Source organism: Molothrus ater, chromosome 9, assembly GCF_012460135.2.
Source record: "Molothrus ater isolate BHLD 08-10-18 breed brown headed cowbird chromosome 9, BPBGC_Mater_1.1, whole genome shotgun sequence".
In the NCBI taxonomy this organism is placed as follows: domain Eukaryota; kingdom Metazoa; phylum Chordata; class Aves; order Passeriformes; family Icteridae; genus Molothrus; species Molothrus ater.
The window spans coordinates 21,695,466-21,719,822 of record NC_050486.2 but is presented as its reverse complement, the minus strand read 5'-3'; the positions used below and the strand labels follow the sequence as shown (position 1 = coordinate 21,719,822).

Genomic DNA, 24,357 nt, shown 5'->3' with positions numbered 1-24,357 from the left:
AATGCAAGGAAGGTGAAATATTTGGACCAGAGGGGACTGCTTTAAAAATGGTGTTTTGGATACATGGCAGCAAAGGTGAAGGTGAAATGGCCGGATGAAGACCAAGATGTGTAAAAGAATGAACAAAAAATTGGTGTGTGCTAGAGCAGCAACATGATTTTATGGAGTAGGCTGTATAAGTAAAGATCTGTAAATGTAATTAAGCAGTGAGGCTGGATGCCAGAAGGAGGGGAAGGTAAGGAAAAACTGGAAAGCAGTTAAATGTTAAGTTTTGGAAGAGAACTGTGACAAAATACTTCCAGCTATATAATGATGATTTGGAAAATAATGAAAAACTAGGAGCACAGCTGAAAGCTGTGTTGGCAGATTTACAATATCAGTATTAGGAAATGTTCTTCAGATGTTTATTCCAGGGCCACCTGGAAAGGTACAGTGAATACAGATCAAAAAGGCTTTGTGAAAGATGAAATCAGGCTAGATTTCAGCTATTGCTTAAAAATACCTCCCCTTCAGTCCAGCAGAAAGTGGAAGTAATATGAATGTTTGGATTTTCAGAGAACTCTGACAGGCATATATGATGTAATAGATAAATAATAATCTAAATTAAACATAATTTTTTTAACAATAAAGAGCCTTACAGCTAAGCAGCAAGCTGAACATTAAACCCCCCAATTTTTGCATGACAATCCTCATGAACTTTATATAGTGACTACTTTTTTGGAATGTGAGCCCTGCTGAATCACTATTATGAGATTTCCTTAAAATGCATCACTATTTCTTTACCTGTATCTGTGACTTCCTCTACTTCCCTGAATAAAGGGGTAAGGATTAGAACATGGTCTGATGTGAGCAGAGCCACACAGGTAACCATAGCCAGGTCAATGTCCAAAGTGCTTTGATCCTAGGAGAATCAGAGTGCAAAGGGACAGTTTTACTGCCTGTCAGCAATAAAACAGGGAGGCAATAGCTGGTTACTGTGACCTTGGAGATGGAGTCACACACATAGGTAAGCAGACTGAGAAGCTGGAAGTGTGAGCAAAGCAGCTGTAGGATTGTCAGAATGTTTCTAAGCAGAGAGCCGTGATCCAGACATTGCTGAAAGGTTATTTGGTCTGATATGCAAGGAGCCATAATTAATAATAGTGTCAACAGCTTTGAAAGCTTCACAGCAGCCTGCAAGTTGCATCAGTGAGGGGTTTGAATTGCATGAGTGAATCCCTGTTTATGTTGAGTATACAGGCGTATGCCTGAGGCAAACTGCCTTGTAAACAAATGTTAAATTGGATGAGCAGTATTGCCAAAATATTTACTAATTTTCCTTCTGGAGTCAGGTGGTTGAAGCATGACTTCCATGCTTTTATGGCACAGAGGTGGCCTGCAAGGAGAAGAAGGATTAAAACTGAATAGTTTGCAGGGCTTTGGCAAGGCATGCCAGGAGAGACACAAATTTTGTCTAGGGTATGACTGATGGGTAAGTAGGCATGGAGGGCAGAGCTGACAGCTCCTTCCATGTTGATAATTCAGTTTGACTGAGACCTTAAAGACAGAACCTGTCAGATCCTTGTTGTCCTTGCCATAGAAATGCTATTTGCCAGTTGTGCTTCAGAGGAGAGAACATGGTTAGTCTTAGGTGTATCCCTGGTGATTAGCATTGTGCTCCATAATTTATAAACTGATAGTTGATTTTATTCATAATATTGAGTGTTGTCCTCTTGAGAAAGATGCCCCCTCACCTCCAGTTCTGCTTCTTCCTCCTTGCTTAAAGGATAACTAATGAGAGGAAGAGTCCCTTTTTCCCCTCTCTCCCTTGGTTTGATTAGGAATTTTGCTGTCCTGTCAGATCTTGTAGAAATACATCCTCCAATATCAGAAGAATATACAGAACTTAAAATTGCTGGTGTTACTTTCCTCTGTCCTTTAAGTGAAACAAAACATGGTGCTATGTTGGGTACTGTTAGAGACCAGATAATTGGACAGACTCTGCTGCTCTGTGTGTAAGAAATTCGAGAAATTTCCAAGCATGGGAAATATGATTTTTCTAAAACAAACAAAAGAAAAGCTTACTGACCCTGCCACCAAACCTTGTTCAGTCTGTCAAGATAGGAAAGACTGCAGGATAGCCTAAAAGAGAGGATGAAAAGTTTTGTCTTTGCAAAAGTAGCTCAATTTTCTCTGGATGTGCACTTAGTGCTGTGGACAGTCAGACCTTTGAGAAGCACTTGTTGACCACTTCTTGTTGCATATCAGACCTGAATATCCAAGAAGCATGCAGGATGCAGTGACCCAAAAAGTTACCCACCTTCTTTTCTGAGGTTTCCTTAGCTTAAGAAAAGCAGTCTGAACAAGGAACAAGGTCCTGTGATAAATTCTACTTTTACTTCAGAGTTGAGACAAAAGAGCAGGAAATTTTGGCATGAAACTGAATGAATTATAGAAATGGGCAAGAAATTAAGAGGTAGCTGGCAGAGTTAATGAGAAGGCAAATACTGTTTAAGACCACATTCCATCTGAGTTCCTGATCACCTTCTACCTGTATTCATTCCTTTTTGGCAGACTTTGAAGCTTCTGTGTTGGTGGAAAGCTAATTTCTGTTGAGAGCATCTCTGACTGTAGGAATTAAGTTACTTCAAATTCTTTCCCTGAAAACCCCGAATTACTCCACCACAGCACCCAAGATTCCTAACCTTTGTCTCGGAGGAAGTGTGTTGATTTAGCGGCTGCTGTGTATAGGTTCAAAACATCGTCCTTTTTTCTTTATTTAAATTTACATTGTTGAAGTTTTCTAAGTCTATGAAAACATTTAAACTTTTCCCCCCAACCCAAGGTATTACTTCTAGTAAAACTAAGGTATAACTAAAATATGTTTTAAAAGGCTCTGCGTAGACATTGACCTGTCCAACTTAGTTTATTCATTCAAATTGGCTGGGTAAAATTAAAAGTTAATGAAAGTACACAACTGACACAAGAAACCTAGCAAGTAACAATAAACCTCGTCAACTTAACATGCAATCATCCTGCTTAAAACCAATAAGCATGCCAAACAGGCAAGACAGGTTGTGTTGAGAATGATTCTAGATTATCTTGTTGTAATGCATTAAAGCTGTAGTTTGACCAGTTTTATTTTAAAACCAATATTACCACAGAAAGGAGGAGTGCCATGCTTGTGAACTTGCTGTTGGTTTCTACTCAGTGCTGGTTTCTATATCCTTTTCCACCCCCTTTCCCTGATCCTTCTTGCTCTGGGATTACTGGGTGACTGTAGGTGAGGCATTTGAGGAGCTCATGTACATAAGCAGGGAGGAAGCAGGAGGAAAAGCAGTTGAGGGCTTTTTTTCTACTCAGTGCCTCGATGTTGTTTACCACACTCACCTGGGATGTTTCCAGTGCTACCCTATACCTGAAACTAGGACGGCAAGAGGCAACTTAGAAGTGTTAAACCAGACACACACCTGAAACATGACACCCTTTCCTCCCTGTACATCCCCATGCTGAATTCTTGGGCTTTGTGTCTAGATGACAATGTTTCAGCTAAACATGCCCCTTCTTCTTGCACATAGTGGTGTGCAAATAAAACTTGAAAATAGGTATCACTTGCTGCCTCAGAACTGCCAGGGAGGGAGCCTTACTTTCAAAACCCGTACCCTATTTCCTTCTTGCATCTGCTTATCATGGATTCAGTTTTTCTTTCTGTAATTAACATATCATAGCTAAAGGAGCCTTTTACTGGAAAAGATGAACAGTCTTCTGGAATAAAAGCAGACAGACTGCTGTTGTTTAAAATGTAGGTAGTTTGTATGTACCTAAGTCATAATGTTGATTTCAGTTTTAAATTAGAAAGCTAATGCATCTTAAATTCCTGTAACACAGACTTTCCTAAGCTAATCTCCATAACATGAAGGAATTTGCCATGGGGGTAATTCAGTGTTTTGAGAAATACATGATTTCTATTTATGAGCTGCAGGTACTGATGTAGGAAGAAAATGGTAACGTAATTTCCATGAATACTACCAGTATGTGTGTGGGAATGCCCAACTGCAAGGAAATTCAAAGGCTTGGCAAGCCTTTCACTATTGTGACAGCTCCTTTCTAATAGTAGCACACATCTACATAACACTTGACAGATGGGCTGGTTTGAGTACCAAGTTAGAAATGGCCACAGCCCTGCATTTCTGCCTGGGGAGAGTCATGCTGAACAAGGTGCTGGTGCTGTGCAGTTGCCAGAGAAATCCTTTTTTTCCTGCTGATGCTGTACAGCCACTACTGACACCCTGGTGAGGTGATCTGTGCAGGAACCTCTCTGCTTTACAGCGGAGTTGGCAGGAACGCTTTCAGTCCCCTGGATCATAGTCTATTTTCAGCAGTAAACAGTGAGTATCTCCAAAATCTGCCTGTAGCTGTAAGCAACAGGTCCTTGTATAACACATTCTGTGAACAATGACAGCAACCACTGCAGGGGGAAAAAATGGATATGAAAATAAGTTTCATAGGTCTTGGAGTGGGAAACTTTTTCTCTGTGTACAAGCAGATGGCTTCCTTCACTTGTTCTAAGGAGCTGATAGTTGGGGTTTTTTCAACTTCTCAAGCTTTCTGTCATCATGAGTTGCAAGAGAAGAGCAAAATGCCGTTTCACATTTGCATAGTATGCTTTTAGGAAGTCATCTCTGTGATAAAGAATGCAGAAATTGGTGTATGGATCACTTTTGTCATGAAGGATCTCTACATTGCACTACAACAATACTGGTTCTTCAGTCTTTCATTTCATATCCTTACCATTTTTTGCTTCTGTCCAATAGGTAAGGCACAGAACTTCAGACCAGGTAATGGCTTTGAAGATGAACACACTGAACAGCAACAGAGCAAACATGCTGAAAGAGGTTCAACTTATGAATAGACTCTCACATCCGAACATCTTAAGGTACACTGGCTTTTTTCTGAATCATCTAGAGATAGGTTGTCTTTAGTAGGGCTCTCCTCTTTCCAATTTTTATTTAGTTATTTTTTGTTGTAGGTTTATCTGTTCTGAATGTGTTAGGATCAATGGCTAATTTAATAGATGAATGGGAGGAAGAAGAAAAGACTTAAGAGAAAAAAACCCAAACATGGATTTTGCTATCTGGAGTTTACCAGTAATGAGTAACTTATGTCAGACAAAAACAAGTGCTCACATTTCAAATTTCTAATGAATCAATAAAGTGATATGAAGAGTGAAATTTGACTTCTTTTTGTGAATTTAAGCTATTGAAAATTTAACACTATTCAACTAACTTATGGTTACTAATCTTAAAATTAAAGAATGCAAAATGTCATAGCTGTTCCCTAGTATTAGGTCTGCTTCCTAGTTTTTGGGATTTTCTTATTGCAGTGTTGCAAGGTGGGATAAGAAGGACTGAAGAAAAGAAGCTAGAGTTGAACTAATCTAATTTATATGCTTCTGGAAGGAAAAGGGTAGTTCTTGCTTTGCAATAGATTACTGCATGCAAATCCAAGATGTTCCAAGGTGTATCTTGTTATTCCCTAAACCATTTTAGTCTTGGTTTCTCTTCTATGGTGATGTGACAAGCAATTAACATAATTGGCTGAAGCCATAACATGATGAAATTTGAAGATGTGATGATAGTGCACCAAATGATCAGTTCTCCTAAGCTGCTCTTGCACACCTGGGATCCATTTCTGATCTCAGTTCTTTCTGAAAAGTTTTGGAGACACAGTGAACTCTGTTACTAAATTTCCTTTTCTTCACCATTCTGTTACATAGTACAGACATAATACTGATTCCTAAAATCCTTTATAACTGATTTTTCTGATCCTTGAAATCCTATCTCAGTCTTCATCAACTGATTTGTATCAATATTATCCTGTGTGTTTCCTTCAGTATTTATGAGGACACAAATGTCAGAAGCATGTGAAATATCTGTAAGGAGCATCCCATTGCTTCATGTGTTTTCTAGTATTCTTTTTCTTAAAACCTCAAAAACTTGTGAATTTAAAGAATTCTTATTCATTGTAAACTGTGTTGGTTTTATCATAATATATTTATTCAAGTGTTGTAGTGATCTATCCCTAAATGCAATTCCTAGTCTGTTTTCTCTGCTCCAAGGTGAAGTGCATTCCAAGCAACTCCTCCTTCTGTCTGTTGTTGTTCTTTTTTTTTTTAAATTTAAATTATATAATTGATCTGGTTATTTAGATTTCAGGATCATTAATTGTGTCTTATATTTATTCCCCACATTTTCCCTTGATTTCCATTTTTCTGAATCCTTTGATAAACAGCATATGACCCTGGGACTGATAAAGCTGCTTTTCTAATAAGGTTTGTGGAAAGAGTAACTTTCCAAAGTAAAATTGGCATTGTCAGAATCATCAGCTCAGTACACTTAATCAGTTTCTTTATCAACTTTGTGTGGTTGGTAAATCTTATTAAAAAAAAAAATCTAGCTCTACAGCTCTGTTCAAAATCAATAATTTAATTTGGGTTGGGATGAGGGAAAGTAGGAAGGGGATATATTGACAGGCCAAAATCATTCAGTTATCCCTAAATATAACCCTGCCCCCTCTTGAATGGGATTACAGAGGTGTTGCTGAGAATAAAAATATTGTGCTCAGTCCTGAGTAACTCCTGAAATTTAGGTGTCTTGTGAAGTAAAAGAGATCATATTTGTGATGTACTGGTCCCCTCTGGCCTTAGAGCCTATGAATAATTTGAAATCAGCAGTGTTACACAGATGGTCCTGAAGGAAGAACAATAATGTATTGATTTATGTATGAAGCAGAAAAGGAATTTCATTTGTTCTTCCAGTTATTATCCAGGACTGGCAGAGAAATCTTTTTCTTTTTGTGCTCAAGTAAGCAGGTATGAGTGAATGCATCAGAAATAAATTACTTAAATAGAAATGGTCTATCTTTGCACAGGTTGTTTAGAAGAATAAACTGCATTTGATTTATGAATTGCTTGATTTGAGGCTTCTTCAAAAAAAGCAGGCTCTGGTAAAATACTGCCTTTTTCTTATCTGTTAGGTAAGTCCCCTTGCTACAGGGAGCAGAGTTATTCCTACAGGAAATCCAAATGAGAAAACAGTATTTAGTTTGAGTTGGTTTTTTACTGAATTATAATACACAGTAAAAACTACTACTTTTCTGTGTAGGACATAACTTGATGGTCTTATATATTAGTTATGTGTCATTTAAGTTTTTGTCTAAGTTTTACTGCAGTGTTTTCAATTTCTTTATGTCTGGAGAAGATTTTGCCCCTCTTAAATGTTACCTGCCTATGTGTCTGTATATACCTGTATATAAACAAACACATGCAAGCCTCTCTGTTTAGATTTCATAAATGTGTAAATCGTTAGTGCTTCTGCTAGTCTTGTGAAACAGCTGTTTCCCACTTTAGAAACACATAAAAATAATTAATGCTAATTTGCACTTAAAGTGGTGAGAGGTTGTGTTGCTTGTTTGACAACATTGTGCTGTCAGATAAGAGCAGCTGAGTTGTATTGCTGAGAGGTTTTTAGGAAAATGTTCTAGAGTGACCTGTTCCCACTGAAACATTTTCTGGGATTATTTTTGGAAATTTTAAGATTGTATTAGTATTTAAAGGGAACATCCTCTTCAAAGAAGTTCTAATATATAACTTTTTTCCTGGGGCTATGAGCTATCTCAGTTCGCTGTTAAATATTTTCTTCATCTAATTTCTTTCCTTTGAAGTTCTTCTGTGTTACTGAGTAAGGTGTTTTGTCACTAGCATCAAGTTCACTTTCTATTGATTAGCCACTGGATCTCCTCCACATGCCTTGAAGGTGTCCTCTGATTTTTATGTAATTCATCTCTGAGCTTCTTCATCTCCTCTGAGCTCTGGGGCTACCTACTGTTAACTTCCACTGTAAACAAGTTTCTTTCCTTCCTGTTGCTAGCCAGTATGGATAGTAATGGGTTCTTAGGCTGAAACATTGAGATGACATTGTGGTTAATTGAACCAGGTGAGGGCTGCAAGGTGCTCTGCCATCAAATGGCTTGTAGAATTATGGAACTGGATAAATACTGGCTTTACAGCCTCCACAATCTGCTCTCAAACCCTCTCAACATGTGTAGGATTGCAAGTTAATGTTTTAGAAAGTGAATGTCAGATTCAGCAATGAGGCATTTATTTTAGTACACTAAAACCTTCCTTAAGCTGGGAGTGTGTTTTTGAACATCCTGATGAGTAATACCTCAGATTTGTTACTGAATCAGTGTTTTTGTCCAAGAGCTCTTCTGTAGTTTATATACTTAAGTGTTATGGAAAGAAGAGGTTCTTCTTCCTTGGAATGCATTTTGTAACCCAGGATCATCATTATCCTTTGGGTAATTAAAAAACCCATCCCTTTGCCTGTGCTCTAAAATATGTAGGAGCTTTTTACAAGCTGTCAATTCCCATGTGCCCACAGTTAGCTTCAAGATGTTAATGTGAAGATTTTGGTACTTTTGCTGTTGATTGTACTGATGTTACTAATAGTATTGCTGACTATTTGAAACTGCTTTTCCTTCTGTGCTGTCCATATCACCTCCTTTTCAGAGTTACAGATACCTTTTGAGGTTTTTATCCAGACTCTGGTCACTCCTCTGGAGTGTGAATTTGTCAGTAGTTGCTGACTTCCTTCCATTCCTGGGCTCAGTAGAGATTACCTAAAGGTGCACCTGTGTTTTTACCTTACTGATGCTTTTGCACATCTTGAGGAGATGGAATTGGGTCAAGGTGTTTCAGCTTCTCTTGGTGAGTTTGTTTTACTTGGTGAAGTACTGATCTGGGTATTTAGGCTTTAAAGGCAGCAGGCTTTATTTGCCATGGAGTAAAAGGCTAACATTAAATTTCCACACTCATTTCAGTATTTCTGTACTCAAATTCTGCTCTTGGCCAGCCATATAGATCCATCTTGATTAGAAGAGAGATGTAAGTGAAGACTTTAGTTTTCACTTACCAAGTCCCTAGTAAGTCTACCGTCCCCATGGTAGGATCATAAAGATTCCAGTGGTCAAATATATGTGTATATGTAAGCTTCTAATGTATTTTCCATGAAGAAAATGGAGGCTGCCCTCTATTAGAGGATTTATTTTGGCAAAAAATAGAACTTCTTTTTCAGTCTGTTAAGGATATTTTAGAATAGAAGACTCCAGCTCTTGCAGCTACACAGGCATGATGGTAAAAAATAGGGGATTTGGGAGTTTTTTTTGTCTGCCTTCCTCTTGTTTCCTATTTCAGCTAGCAGATGTGATTCTAGAGGCAGAGTAGGTGTTAACTACCATGTAGTAACTTTTTGTTCAGTCGCTGTCTGGTGTTTATAACAAACTATGTATGGTTTTGGTTTGCTGGTTTTTCCCCAGGGTCCAGGTTGGGGACATTTTAGGAATGGACAGGGCAGAAGCAGATGAATGGTGTTCAAGGAGTGTTTTCTTTGTTTCTACCATCAGCCTCATCTCCTGTCTCCATCTCACTCCTGCATACAAGTTAAACATGGAGAATTAAAATGCTTTTCTTCCTCTTATCTACATTTCTTCCTGCCTTGGCTGTGGGATGTGCTGGTTTTATCACATCTTCCCTCAGACAGATGGTGAGAGGAGGTGTGGAAAAGTGAGCTGAGGTTGGGGTTTGTACCATGTGATGTTTACTATAGCCACTGTAATACAGGTTAGCTGATACATGGCAAGACTGCAATTGCTGAGGTTAGGGAAAACAGGAGTTTGGAACATTTCTCCACTTCTTTATTAGCTTGTGTCCTGTTTAAAGTGCAGTGCTGTTCAAGGGTTGGGTTAGATCAAGCACCATGGTTATGAAAGGGTCTGGTCTATGCTTGTAGATGTGCTCTACCATTTTGTTACTTTCCTGAATGCTGATGTGCTGCTGTAGTCATGAGTTTTCACCCAAATCAAAGTAAGAAAATTGGTCTGGAAAGGACTCAACAAATCTCCATCCTTGTGTCCTGAGCTTGGGAGCCTTCAGTCTACAGCCTGAGAGACCTGATAGCTTTTTTTTTTGGTAATATCTTGCAGATGTGTTTTTCTCATACAAATGAAGTGGTGTGCTACCAATGATTCTCCATCTCTTGTGCTGTCTCTTAAATTGGTGTATCTTCAATTTTGAGGTAGAATTTCAGTCTTTAATATCACTATTGTTTGCATGAAAAAGTATTTCTTTATTTGATCTGTACCTTGGGGACTTAATTTAAAACATTCTGTACACAGAAAGTCTTAGCTCATGTCTTAAGCGTTCTCGTGGGAGCACTTGGAGGTATTGCTGCATGTTTGGCTGTGAGCATGCAGGCAGATTGACTCATTGATTAAATCCACCTTCTTGTGTGTGCAGCACAAAAATAAGCACACTATGTGCATATTCCATGAACTCCTTTCAAGGAGAATTTTATTTCATCCCCTTTGAGACAAATCTATCACCCTGGGAACACAATACCAGGGATTTTTTTTTTGTGTGTGTAGTTTTATCCTTTCAAACTGTCCTTTTGGTTAAATTGCTTGTGATGGACTTTGTTACAATAGCCAGAAGGATGGATTTTGTCTTTTAACATCCTTTGTCCTGTACTGAACAGTGCTTTAACAGGAAAGAAAATTGCTTTTTCTTCTCTTTGTGTAACGTGGTTATCAAAAAGGAGTATTTTAGAAAAACAGTGTACAAGGCAGCAGAAGAGAGGCTGTATGTGTTGTGTGTAATATGTTACAGAAATTATAGATTAAATGCCTTACCTCTTCTAGAATCAAGATGCAAGTGTAGAAAACTTAAAATACGTTTTTAATCTAGCGTGGTTCCTAAACCATTAAGGAGGGCCTAAATGCAGACTTAATATTTTTATTTGCCCTCTTCCTTCTCCAAGTCAGTGCAATGAAAAAAGCATGTGTCTTTTCTGACCTTTTGTCTCTGTTACTGAGCCTGTACTGTTACTGAGCCTGTACTAGAGGCTTTTGCATTGGTGTGTTTGGTTTGTTTCTTTTGTTTAATATTATCAAAGTGCTGAATTTTCTCATATAAGCAGTAAATTTTTGAGGGCATCAATTTCTTTTGTTGAACTGTAGCTGCCCCAGGTTTATCCACTGAGCAGGAATGTGTCCCAGTGAAGTTCTTTTAACTGGAAGCATGTGTTCAGTGTCTGGATATCCACAGAAGCTGTGTGATCTGGATATTAGTTTTGTTTGATAAATTAAGGCAAAGATTTCAGACTGAAGCTACAGTATTGAGTCTCCCTTTTTTTGTCCAGGATTTTCTCCTTGCCATTTGACTGTATTGAAAGTAGTTTGTGTAACCACTGTGAAGGACTAAGAAATATCCAGACTTCTCTTGGTTTTCTTTAGGAGGACAGGTTTACCAGATTGATTGTTTATAAAATGAGATTTCCAACATGTGTATAGATTGCTGAGATTTGTTAGAAAGCATTTGATAGTGGAAATGTGTTGCACTGTATTTAGTTGAGTGGACTCAAGTATCATCCTTTCTATTTGCAGCTTCTAAGAAAAATTTTCCAACCAGATTTTGGAAGTGTTTCAGCTTGCTGATAAGGCCAGATACACTGTCTTGAAAATAAACTTCCTTAAATCTGCAAATGATCTCCTGTTTTGTGGATGATTGGCCTACTGGAGCTCATTCCAGCTAGAAATGCTTATAGGAAGTGTAACCTTTGGCTGACAAGACATTCTGCTGGAGTTCACCTACAAGCACATTTTGGCTCAGGAGACAGTGTGTCTAGCCAACAGGAATAATCTCAGCTGTGCTGGACCAGCATGTCAGCTTCCTATCCACACAGCTTGGAATCTCATCTGGGGCAATCTCAGAAATTGAAACCATGTTAAATCTTGCTTGGTAATTGTATTTCCCAGTAGCAGCTGGGTGTATTATCTTTTAGTGAAAATCCTTTCCAACAATGTCTTGTAGCAGTTCTTGGCTTAACCAAGTGGCTTATTATTGCTTGATAAAACAGCTAAGCAGAAGTTTTCCAGAAATTTGGATTGCTAGAGGTCTGTTCTATCAATTTATTTTCCAGAGCCTGAAAACTGAGATTCATTCACACAAAGTTTAAATGGCTTCAGTATGTTGCTTGTAAGCTCATTAATTCTGTCTTTATCAGTGTATTTGGTTTCTCTTTTCCTGGGTAATAGTTTCTAAATATGTGGGGTTTATAAATGTATCTTTATGTCCAGCTTTTTTTCCATGAGATCATGATATGGAGCTTTGTTTTTTGATTTTTGATTCTTAGTAGAAATCCTAAGCATGTGAGAATTTTTAAACTTACTCTTGGTAACTTGATTCAATGTGTCTTTGCTGCCTTAAGCATAGGTTCACAAAGGTAATGATTTTGTTTCTCTTGAGACTTTCCTTGACCAAAATGGATGAAAACATTATTATTTTAAATTACTTAATCTCAGTTTTTGTTGAATGAAAATATTGCCATAGCAGGTTAATTTTGTGTAATCGGATAGAGAAGATAGTACTTTGGAAAATTGTCTTATAGAGAAAGTAGTATATTGGAATTGTGTACTTTCCATTTTTGCTTGTGAATAAAGCCATTAACACCATGCCTGATAGCTCTGGAGCCTTTCAGAATGAACTAAGAAATAGATTTATGCTCTGAAGAAGTCTGGGTTTCTTCATCTCAGGAAGTTTAATTTGTCAATTTCTTTACAAAATTGTTCATATGTTGGTTGCTGTATGAAGTGAAACTCAGAACGAACAATGCTTTGCCTACGTGCTGTATCTAAAAGAAGCTTCTTCCCTTTCTCCTGAGGGCCTGATCATGCCCTATGGTTCTAAATTAAACAAGAGGAATTGGATTTTCAGTGTCTCTCAAAAATTCCTATATTCAGGGAGTATTGTTTGAGTGTTTGAGGTAAGAGCAGGCAGTAGACGTTCTAATTCAAGCCTTGCTACTTCTTGGGTTATAAAAACAGATTTCCACAGCTCAGATCATGCAAAGGACCTTACCTATATTATTTTGCTTTGGCTGCTTGTAATTTACCAGTCAGCTGTTAGACAAGAGAACACTGAGGATCATTCATTTCTTCAAAAGCAGCTTAGCTGAACTAGCACTACATGTCTTGCATCATTTTTTGTTTAAATTCGGAAGTTTTTCAGGATATAAAAGGTCCTTTTCCTTTGAGTTGTTGTCCACAAGATTCCCGTCACATTTAATGAGATCATACATGTCTGTCTTATTTGCAAAATAGAAATTTCTGAACATTATGGAAATGACAGACAACTTGGTTTTGCTTGCTGAGACCAAAATCTAAATGCTAAAACTGAGAATTAGATAATCTATAAAGAACGAACGCTTGAACTGTGCGGGGATGGCTCTAAAGTGTTTAAAATGTCAGCTTTACTGAACTTTCTCATGGGAGATGTTTACTAGTAGCATTAATTTACATTTTGTCACTTTTAAGTTCAGCTTGTATGGTGGTAAAAATGAGCTTTCAGTTGTTTATGGCACATTCTGTTGCTTTCCAGAGAAACCAAGGGTGGCAATCATTACTATTAACAGCAGGAGTCTGAAAATTGTGCAGTGTAGGTAACACTTGTGGAATGTGTCTATACTGGATACTACTGAAACTTGCTTCTATCCAAGTGTTGGAAAGAGGAGTTTGGGGAGGGGAAGTATACATTGTGTATGTGCCCTCATATTCCTGAGTGGTTAAGAATGGGATAGGAAGAAACATCTTTATGCTTAAACAGCAAAATGCAAAGGGAAGTAATTTTCTGTTTATGCAGACCAACAGCGGATTACTTGGCTTAAACTTCCTTAAAATAGGACTCTGAGACTGTTCCCTTCTGCATAAATCATTATATGTTGGCCTTTGCTTATAGTCAAATTAATAACTTTCCATTTTGAGGTTGAGCTGTCTCCTGTGCTCTCTTGGAACTGCTAATTCAAATTATATTATAGTGTAGATACATGATTTTTTTGTAATGAGATCTTTAAATAATCAGTGGCGAGGTATGCAGTGTCTGTGAGGCTGAATTTTTTTTCTCTTTCCTCCTTTTTTGGTGTATCCTATATTAGTTGTTTTAAAGAACAAAAAAGAGGGGGGGAAAAAAGCCCAAACCACTTTTCTTTTCTTGTTTCTTGTAGGTTTATGGGTGTCTGTGTGCATAAAGGACAGCTGCACGCTCTTACTGAGGTAAGACTATTTCATAATATACATACTGAATATGAAATATCCAGTTCTCAGGACAGATTCTGCAATTGCCATTCACCTTGAGTGAAGGTTCTTCTATGGTAACTGGTGAGTTAATCACTCACTATTTGCTATGTTAAGGGAAGATTGCAGAATCAGCCCTTAGAACTCCACTCACAGCCCTTGTATGTCTTTTCTCCTCAGAAGCACTTACTGAGGTGAAAAAAAAAATCACAGTAAGAATATAAAACTTCACTGATAATGTTCTAAATGAGAGATGTGCATTACCATTGAGCTGCCCCTAAATATTGTTTGTTTCAGTGACATTGCATTGTATTTAAGTCTTATTTACACTCCAGTTGTACATTTCACAAGTGAATCAATAACATTTCAGCTGGGTTGTTATTGTATTCACTCCCTCCCACTTTCATATTACAGCTTAATCTAGATCCCATAAAAAGGAATTATTTCATTGCCCAAGATGTAGGTATCAAATATGAAGCTGAAGTTTCCATTCATGTGTTCCCACCCTGCTTTATTGGGTTGTTTGTTAAATCCCCCTGTACTGCTCAGGAAAAACAAGAAGAGAGTATTCTCTTGTTAGGAATAGTGCTCCCTGTTTAGAGTAAAAATCAATAAAATGCTTTGCCTGTTGAATTAGTTTGAGTACAGACTAAAAGGAAACTCGTGGTTGGTAAAGTTCATGTTTCTTATTTACTTCTGTATTGTGGGAACTGCTCAATTAAAAGATTAACCCTTTCCCACCCTCCCAAAGACAAGTCTGTTATTAATTAGCAATTTAAGCAGGTTCCTGGTCTGATGTGCTTGCCAAGGACTGCTGTAAAATGAGGAGGCTGAGGAGCTGTGTGCCAATTAGCAGGATATGTGTCACCATCACTTTCTGTAACTTAAAGATGTCACTCTGAGGCAAAGATGCACATATGTGGGCAGTGAATTTCTTCACCTTCTGGGGTGACAATGTTGTAGTTCTCATTCTAGCTGCTATTGCAGAGATGCACTCTGGTTCAGTGTCTGTATCTCTAGTGGAGCAAAGGTAAAGAGACTTGCAGAAATTTCAAGATACAGCAGGAGTGTGAGCACTTTGCCATGAAAGAGACAGTTTATTTGATTTATTCTGTTTTTTTTTTCTCCTCCCTGTGCTCAGTAGAGGAAACATTCCTAAGATGGCTAATCAAGTTATTCAGGCAGGCTTTGCTAACATTATTGCTGATTTCTTTTGGATATCTGGTAAATTGAAACAGGGAGTTTTGGGCCATTCCACTCACTGAACATTATCGTAGAAGAGGTGGAGCTTCATAATTCTTTATTGTACTTAAACTTGGAAGATTTTACTCAGTGTGGGTTTTTTGTTTGGTTATTTTTTCCCTTCCTTCACAGCAGTTGCTTACCATTTAAATAACCCTCCCCACCCAAAAAGCCAAGAAAATGAAAACAGCACAGATGCTTCCTCATAGTGAGCTAACTTTGTAGCTGCTGCTTTGTTCAGCTATTTTTGAGTTCTTGGCAAGCAAATAAATCTAAGAAAGACTTCAAAGAATAACCTTTTATAGTTATAATTCAGAATAACAGAAGAGATTCCTGAAGCATCTTGAGACCAAAAAGGAAAAGAAGTTTACTGCAACATTTTGAGAAACAGAATAGCTTTAGTGACATTATAAAAGTGTAATTAGTGATTACTGCTTTTCTTCTGTGGACAAAGATGAACATTTAATGCCTTCAATAGGAAAATGACAGAAATGGATGTTATAGGGAATCCACACACAATTTTGCCCAGTAACATAGCTTCTCTTAGATTTCAGAGAGCTTTTAAAAAAGTTAAAAACTGTATGTGCTCCAAGTGGTGGAATTGTCTTTTCTGGCAACAGTAGTAGCATTTTTCATCTTCAAGTGTGTGTAAGAGTAATACTTGAATTCTGAAAGCTTCTGGAGGTTGGAGAAGGGGGCTGAAATGAAGAGCTGAAGGAGTTATTAGTAAGACAGACAGGGTGAATCACCAGTTCGAATATAGCCCAGGAGGATAAACAAATTGGCCACTGTCTCGTGGCTTTTTTCAGCTTGTGGTCCACAAAGGTGGTCTCCTTGCTCCCAGTGCTCAGCATAATTGACACCAGCCTGGCACTGCAAGTGCTCAGAACTTCTGCCAGGGTTTCAGTTCTTTGGAGATGAAACTGTTGATTCAGAGGCCCATTGGTCAACAGGTGTCTGAGTCACTGCAGGGAGAATCCTCTGGCAATTGCCTGTGCTGGACCTGTTCTGTAATGGATTTAATTATCCCTTCTTGTGTTTTGAGAGTGCAGTTGATGATATGCCTATGTATGAGGGATACAGCACCACTTAGAGCTTATGTCTGAGGGCAGCATGATGGGAAATCATGTTTATTTTATATATGTGTATGTTTCCATAACAGAGGAAGTTGAGAACTTGTGCCAAATGTTTGGTGACTGGATTTAGACAACTCGTGCGATTAACAGGCAGGGCAACCTCAAATGGTGTTAGAGGAGCACTGAGGATTTTGTAAGCCTGTTAAGGGGCTGCATTAGGAATATGCAGCACTTTGTTATTGGAAGGCAGAGTTTGAAGCATTACAGATTTCTTTTCTTGCATGTTTACAGACACAGGAGGCTTAAACACAGGAGTAGATCATGCAGAGCAGGTTTTTGCCTGAGGAAGGTGTTGATCCTGTGTATGCCTTGGGATTTTCCCTTTTGGCAGCATTTTGTGTTGATTTAATTTTCCTGTCTCAAGTGGCTTTTGTTTTTAAAACTCTTGAGCAAGAGGCAGTTTCTGTTTGTTTTGGTTTTTTTTTTTTTTCAAAATAAGAATGGAAATGTTTAATTATAGACTGCATTAGGACTTTGGCCTTGTTCTGAATCCACAGTCTTATCAGTTTTGATAATCCAATTTTTTTTTTAAGTTCTCAAGCAAGAAGCTATGGTATATGCCTCTTCTGCAGTAATTCAATATCCTTAGATTGACAGAACAGCTTAGGCTGCCAAGGACCTCTATCCCTGCAAGCACTAAGTTAAGAAACATTTAAGGAAAGCAGAGTAAATGCTTTAATGGGTGTATCACCCAAATGAGCTGGCAGGCATTAGACTGCCTCACTAATGTTGAGCTCATGAGCACAGATTTGCCATGCTTGTTTTCTCTAAAACCAGAAACTGGGTATTCCTTTCTCAGCATTCAGCTTTAATCTGAAGCTGCTGGTTTGTTTCTTTAGCTACAGGAATCTGCAGTGCTTCCTGCTGTACTCACATGCCTCTCCAAACTAATTTCAGCCTTTCCCTCAGGCCTCTCTGTGTTTTCCAGCCACTTTCCTAATCTGACAACTCTCTTCACTTCCATTTCCTGGCACACAGCAGTATCATAAGTCTGGAGAAACTTGCAGAGTAGCAGAGTCTCTGGTGTCAGCATGGGATGCTGCAGAGCGTTGAGAGGCCAGTTCAGCACTGCTGCCAGGTGAGCAGACAGACAGACAGACACTGTGTGCTCGGGGGACATGGAGCCTGAGCCAGTGGGGAGCAGCCATGGCTCAATAGCAATTGTGTATGACTCTATCCCATACACATCTGTCATGGAATGGCTGCATGGGCAAACATCCATTTTAGATGGAAGACAAACAAATTTGTGTGTTGTAGGTTTTATAGGCCTGTGCTATTATACTGAAACAGATAAGGTAGCAGCATAAAGTCTAGCATATAAAAGCCACTTAATACCTTCTTGCAGATCTTGAATTGTTTGTTGAACTCAGTTAAACAGGTTTATCTGAATTTCTAAGAGACGGGTCAGGGTAAAATCTGGTTATAATTAGATGTATATTTATATATGCACAGAATGAATCATACAGCTTGATAATTCCTTCTGGAAGGAAATGAAAACCTTGGCAGTTGTGTGTATAGAAGATGAGGAATGGAAAGTTATTGTGTGTTGATTGGGATATCTTGAAATTGCAGTGCTTCGGGGACAATAGTTAATTGTTGCAACACAAGTTTTATGACTATTAATTCATACTGGGTGATAATAAAAATGTGTGCAAATGCACTGCTGCCACAATCTGATTGCTCAGTGTGGGATCTGACATGCAATGGAACTTTCTCAGGCAGAGAGCAGGGCTGTTGCAGTGTGATAGGAACGTGTGGTTGGTGATGGAGGGGTAGCACAGTGTTATTTTAGCTAGCAGCTGTGTGAGCTGAGAGCTGCCTGAGATGCTCTCCTGAAGCCTTTCACATTTGGTCCTTGCTGGTGAATGGCAGAGTCAGACTCATGGAACACCACAGCAGATAGCTGGGGTGGGATCAGAAGCACTCAGCGTAGCTGGGCAGCCATGGTTTTCAGGTGCTGTTTCATATGGCAGTGGGAAAAGTGCTAAAGCTCACTGTAATGAAAATGCCAATGTCCTTTGAAGAGAGAGGGTTGTTTTCAGTAAGTTCTTTGGTGATAATGGAGAACTTCCCTTCTCTGCTTTCCTTCTCAACAGCAATAATTTAAGTAAACAATAAATGCAATTAGTGGAGTTTCAGATTTTTGGAGACCTTCCTTTTTTAGCATTTTTTCTTTTTTACTTTTGGAGATAGCACTAATTAGAAAGGAAAAAATATTGAAAGCTTAAAAATCTCAGAATTGTTTCAATGGTGCTGAGTTGCCCTTTGACAAGGACTAGAAGGTAAGTTCTTAAAGTGGGAAAGTTCTTCTGATATACAGCCTTTCACAATTAGAGTAAATAATTAAAAGTATTTAATTCTTCTTTCTTTTTTCCTCCCCTCAGTTCTTAGTTATCTTTCTATGGAGAGCCTTTGACTCTAGAATGGAGAAAACCAGACAGACATCACTTAGGTCTCCTTTTCTGAAGCTTTATGCTACAGCTAAAATAGTAGTAGTAGTAGTAAATGTATGTAGTCATACATTGCCTTCCAGATGGCAATTGCACACTTGTGAGAGTTTTAAAAAGGCCTGAAATACCATTCCTTCCCTGCTCCCTCCTTTCCTCATCTCCTGTAAGACTCTCAAATCCCTACTTTTGTTCCACCAGTGTGATTCATACTGTTTGAGTAACTTAGTTTTACTCATGTAGCACTACAAATATTTAACTGAGCTTTGGTGCTGGCAGTAGGCTGTCAACTCTGGAGAACTGGTGTCTTTGGAACTGTAGTTCCTATTAGCACTTGTTCTGCAAATATTTCATGCAGCAAAGGAATTGTTCCTGCTTTAGGTATTACCTGAGCTGACATTTAGTTCCTGGATAAGTTGGCTCTGGTGGTATTTCTCAAAAAAAAACCAAAAAAAACAACAACACCAAAAAAAAAAAAGGAGAATAGCTGTATGTGAAGTTGGTAAGTCTGAGCTTGGAGACGACTGAAGAGAAAATTACAGCTGTGCTTAAGGTAGCACCAAGTAGAAAAATAAAAGAATTTGAAGGTTTGAAGGACTCTCATTTTCATCCTGTTAGAAAAATATTACTTATTTCCTGGATGCTGCTGTCCAATTTCTAGCAAAAAAGCCCCAACAATTCAGAGATTTATTAGGGAAGTCCTTGAATTCATGTTAGATAGGTTGTACCTAATGTGTTCAATGAAGCCATACTGAGTAGAGGCTCCCAGATCAGTTTGTATTCCTTGATATCTTGTACTTACTAATGCTTGTGCATCACCTCCCCTTGCTTATTGAAATATTTCCTAGACACTTTATATAGTCCTTCTGACTGAAGTATTGGAAAAAGAGAACTCAAAAGGAGGAGGAAAAAAGCAGAGGGGTGGGAGAACTCTAAAGATAATTTTGTCCTTTATCTCTTCTCAGATTTGGGACCTAATTCTGCTCCAACTTGGTCTCATTTGCATACATAAAGCATCTTCCTTGAATGTATGAAGGCCTTGGGCAGTATGTAAAGTTATTTGTTTCATGGTTTTGTGGTACTGGTCACTGCTTTGACTTTCTGGAGGAACAACATGAGCAATGATGCAAGCTTTCTCTTGGATGTTTCTGTTTACAGCCCAGAAGATACAGAATATACCTGTTAATTCTAAATATCTTTCCTTTAGGGGAATGAGTCTTGATACAGAACACTGTAAAAAGGGCATTTACTTCGGAGTAACTTTAAAAAAGATTATCATGCAATGATAACAAATGATCTTTCAGATGACTTCCAACAACTGACAGCCAGAATTTTTTAAATGCCTCCTGGCTGTAGGATGCAGCAGAAGGGCTGTGGTGTAAACTTAATAAGAACTCAAAGTATGCATAAAATTCTGCAGATTAAATTTATCCTTGTGAGCTCTCAGCCAATGAATAACATGACCTGTGGATTAATGCTGTAATAAACCTCTGCTTGCAGGCTCTATCCTCTTTTTCCGTGGTTCAGATACTTTTTGTAGCATTAATTGGAGCTACAGCTTCACTTTATGAATGAAGAATGCTTTCAGTGGTGCTGTGCTAGTGCTGGAAGGTAGCTGCAGAGGCAATCTGGGCCTCCACAGGTATAAAACCCAAGAGCCAGAAGAGTTAAGTTTAGCCCTATTGAAAGTTTGTCAGAGGTATTGAGTCCGGCTAAGCTATGGTTACTTTGTATCTTTCCTGTAATGGACTTGAGTTTTAGACCTGGATAAATTTGGTTCCAGGAATATATGTTCTGATGATGAGAATGGTTATGTGGTATAAAACTAGAAGTATCTGTTGCTATTATTTATTTGCCTTTTTTGCTGCTTTTGTTGTAAGACTGGAAGTCCAGCCAGCACATATCTACGTTATTTCCTCTGTTAATTCAAATGTTAATTTGGTTGTTTGGGTTGTTTAGCTTTTCCCTTACAGGAGTCATTAAGAGTTAGACCTTGTATGTACTTGCCTCAGGGTCAACAGAAAACCTTTCACCAGAGCCCAGGGATTTGACCTCTAGAGAAGAGTAATGGTAACCTTGTCTGACGCAGCAGTAGTTGCACTCCCCATTAATGACTGTGTGAGCAATCACTGTAGGCCCTGAGAAGAGCAAGGTCATGGCAGCAAAAGTAGGGTTTAAAGCAGAATGGGGAAATAGCTCAGGTATTAGGAAGACTAGGCTAGTCTGTAATGTAAAAGGTGAGAAATCATTCCATTTCATTGGCACTATTTTTTCCAGCACTAAATTAGGATGAATAGATCATGAGATGTCTCTTAGGGCTGTTTGCTGTCTGTGTAGTGCTTTTTTCACAGAATCACAGAGTGGTTGAGGCTGGAAGGGACCTCTGGAGGTCACCTGGTCCAACCTCCCTGCTCAAGCAGGGCTGACTGGGGCTGGTTGCCAAGGCCTGGTCATAGAATCACAGAATGGTTTGTGTTGAAAGGCACCTTGAAAGATCATTATGCTCAAATTCCCCTGCCATGGACATAGACAGCTTCCAATAAACCAGGTTGCTCAAAGCCCCATCCAACCTGGTCTTAAACACTTCCAGGGATGGGGCATCCTCAGCTTCTCTGAGCAACCTGTGCCAGTGTCTCACCACCCCCACGGCGAAGAATTTCTTCCTAAGATCTAAATCTAAACCTACTCTGAGTTTAAAAACATTCCTGCTTGGCCTTTTAAAAGGTCTCTCTCCATCTTTACTGTAGGTTCCCTTCAGGTACTGGAAGGCTGCAGTTAGGTCACCCTGAAGCCTTTTTTTCTCCAGCCTTAGCAATCCCAATTCTCTCAGCCTTTCCTCACAGGAGAGGTGCTCCATCCTGATCATCTTGATGACCCTTTATATTTCTGCTCTTGAGAAAAATCACTTATCTCACCACAGAAAAATTGTTGCAAGTTAGTAGGTGCTTTTAAATATCTTGTTAATTCTATCATCCTTTATTAAAATAATAAAAACTATGGTGAATAGAGATAAGGTAAACCTACAAGATGCAAAAAGCTGTTACTGTGTGCCTGCCTACTGACACATCTGAATATTGACTTAATATTCTGGGGTTAAAAAACCTAAGCAAGTAAACTTGTACAGAAAGACAAACCTATTGCCTGTGCTTTCTACTTCATTGCACATGAACACCAGGACTCAGTTAGGAAAACTCAAAGTTTTATCACCTTTGTTGTTGCATGCAGCAGCTACCTGCTGAAAGGAATATAGGGACTTTTCTTACAGCTGAAAAATTAGGAAGCTTCTGTTTATATTCCAATATGAATGTGTTTATAAGATGAAAAACCATCTAGCAGTAGATGATAGCAAAGTCTCTAGCAATCTAATTTTGAAATTATAAAAATCCCGATTCTTTAAAGTGAAAAGCTTTGGGATGTGCTTTGGATTTCATTTTTCAAAGTATAATTTTTAGCTTTTGCTTAAATTATTTTGACAAAAAATAGATATATATAAATGTGAGTATTCAGTAGATGGATATGTGTATGTATCAGACAAGTTATTTGTTTGGTAGTACATACAGACCTTGGGCTTACTGGTTTCTGTGTCACTTGCAAAATGATTTCTACTGTATCTTTGATCATTTTGAAATGCAGTTATAATTCTTTTTATAAGCTTGGTTTGGTCCTGACACTTCCCTTCATCTCTTGATTGTTCATAATAGAATTTTAAAAATACTTGTCAACACTTGAGCCATATTTGGTCTTCTTTTTGCACCCTTCACAGCATATGGACTGTCAGGAACAGTTCACTTAGGTTCTCAGTTTAATTTATAAAAAGTGGCTGAATGTGCTCTCTGCAAATCTAGTTTGTGCCTTGACAGCCCAGATCTACCTCATCCTTTCTCAGTGCTATGCAAGGCACTGTTTCATCTTCAAAGCAGAGTCCTTTTTCCTCTGGTTTTGTTCTCTTCAGAGCAGTACAGCATCTCTCTCTTCAACCTGAGACATCCCCATATGAAAGACACATTTTGCAGAACTGAAGAGACCATTCCTGGTCCCTTGATCCTGTCAAGAAGCACAGGTGCCTCTAGAAGCAGCCATGCCCTGGTTAACTGGAGAGTGCCAGACAAACCAGCTGTACTGGCTTAGTGAGGGGAGTGTCTGCCCTAACTATATTTTTTGAAAAATTGTATGAGAAAGCAATAAAAGTTACAATTCAGTTTTCAGTGACAGTTCAATATAGGTTAACAACTCTGAGAAAGCTGAGTGAAGGTCAAAAGAATATGAGCACCCTCATCTGTTTGATCAGCTAAAGATGTCCCTTTTTTGTTGAAATGATTCTGTAGGCACTTGCACTGAGCTTGTTCAACCAGCTGAGGAGTTGCAGACTGGTACCTATGTGTACCTTGTATGTGAGAGCTGAGTCAGGCTGATGATGCAAGATCAAATCTAAACATGGTACATGTAATAAGTAAATGAGACTGTTCAAAGTAAGTAGAGTTTAAGAAACTTGCAGAAAAGGGAGGGGGAAGGTCGTGGTTTTTACAAAGTGTCACACCGTTTAAGCCTTATGTTGTAATTTAAAGGCTTCAAGTATTATTTTGTAACCAAAAAAAAGCAATGTGTGTAACACAGTGAAGTTATTTCACAGAAGTTTAGACAAAGTACATATTCTTTACTTTTATATGACTTCCTTGGAAACCTGATATTTTTGTGCATTTTTTAAAAAGAAAAAAGACTTCAGTCCCAAACACAGCTTGATGTGCTGCACATACCAAAAAAGTCCATTTAAAATCACACAAGGGGGCCTGGCTTTCAATGACAGGAGGCAGGAAATTTAGTGTTCTGACTGAAATTCCACCTCCAGTTCATATTCTTGCAGCTTCATGTTGTGGCGTATGTGGTGTGCTTGACCCTTTGGTTCTTTCTCCAGCAAAAATGATACAGGTCTCCACAGGAGTTTCAGCTAAGTCTCTCTGATTTGTAGCTGTGCAGTTTTGAGTGCTTAAATATCAAAAGTGAGGTTTTTGGAAAGCATATAAAGGACATTATTTAAGTTAGGTGATATTTCAATTTTTTTCCCCCTACATCTGATGCTTGCTTACTTTTTTTTTTTTTTAATAAATGAAAGCTAACCATCTCGTCTTGATGGCAGTGATCAAAGATGTGGCTTTCCAGAAAAACACCTAACAAAGAATTTTTTAAAATCTGTTTGGGTGGGTTGTACTTGGCCACACAGAATGCATTTTGGAAGGAAATTCATGTTACTCTACCTGTCATGACACTTTATTCTGAAGACAGAAAGGTGGAATTGATTCTCAAAAATTGCAGTAAAAAGCTGAGTTACAAGAAGCAAAAAGCTGACAAAAACATTGCCTTCTGGAGGACAC

At 38.4% G+C, this 24,357-nt stretch overlaps 1 protein-coding gene across 1 annotated transcript in view; it reads left to right on the top strand.

The window, feature by feature from the left end:
• The window catches only part of TESK2 (testis associated actin remodelling kinase 2), a 76,242-nt gene that overhangs the window by 20,186 nt on the left and 31,699 nt on the right, over window positions 1-24,357 (top strand). The window contains exons 3-4 of the mRNA XM_036387752.2: window positions 4,794-4,915; window positions 14,094-14,142. Of these exons, the coding sequence (XP_036243645.1) occupies window positions 4,794-4,915; window positions 14,094-14,142 (171 nt within the window). The remainder of the gene's footprint in view (window positions 1-4,793; window positions 4,916-14,093; window positions 14,143-24,357) is intronic.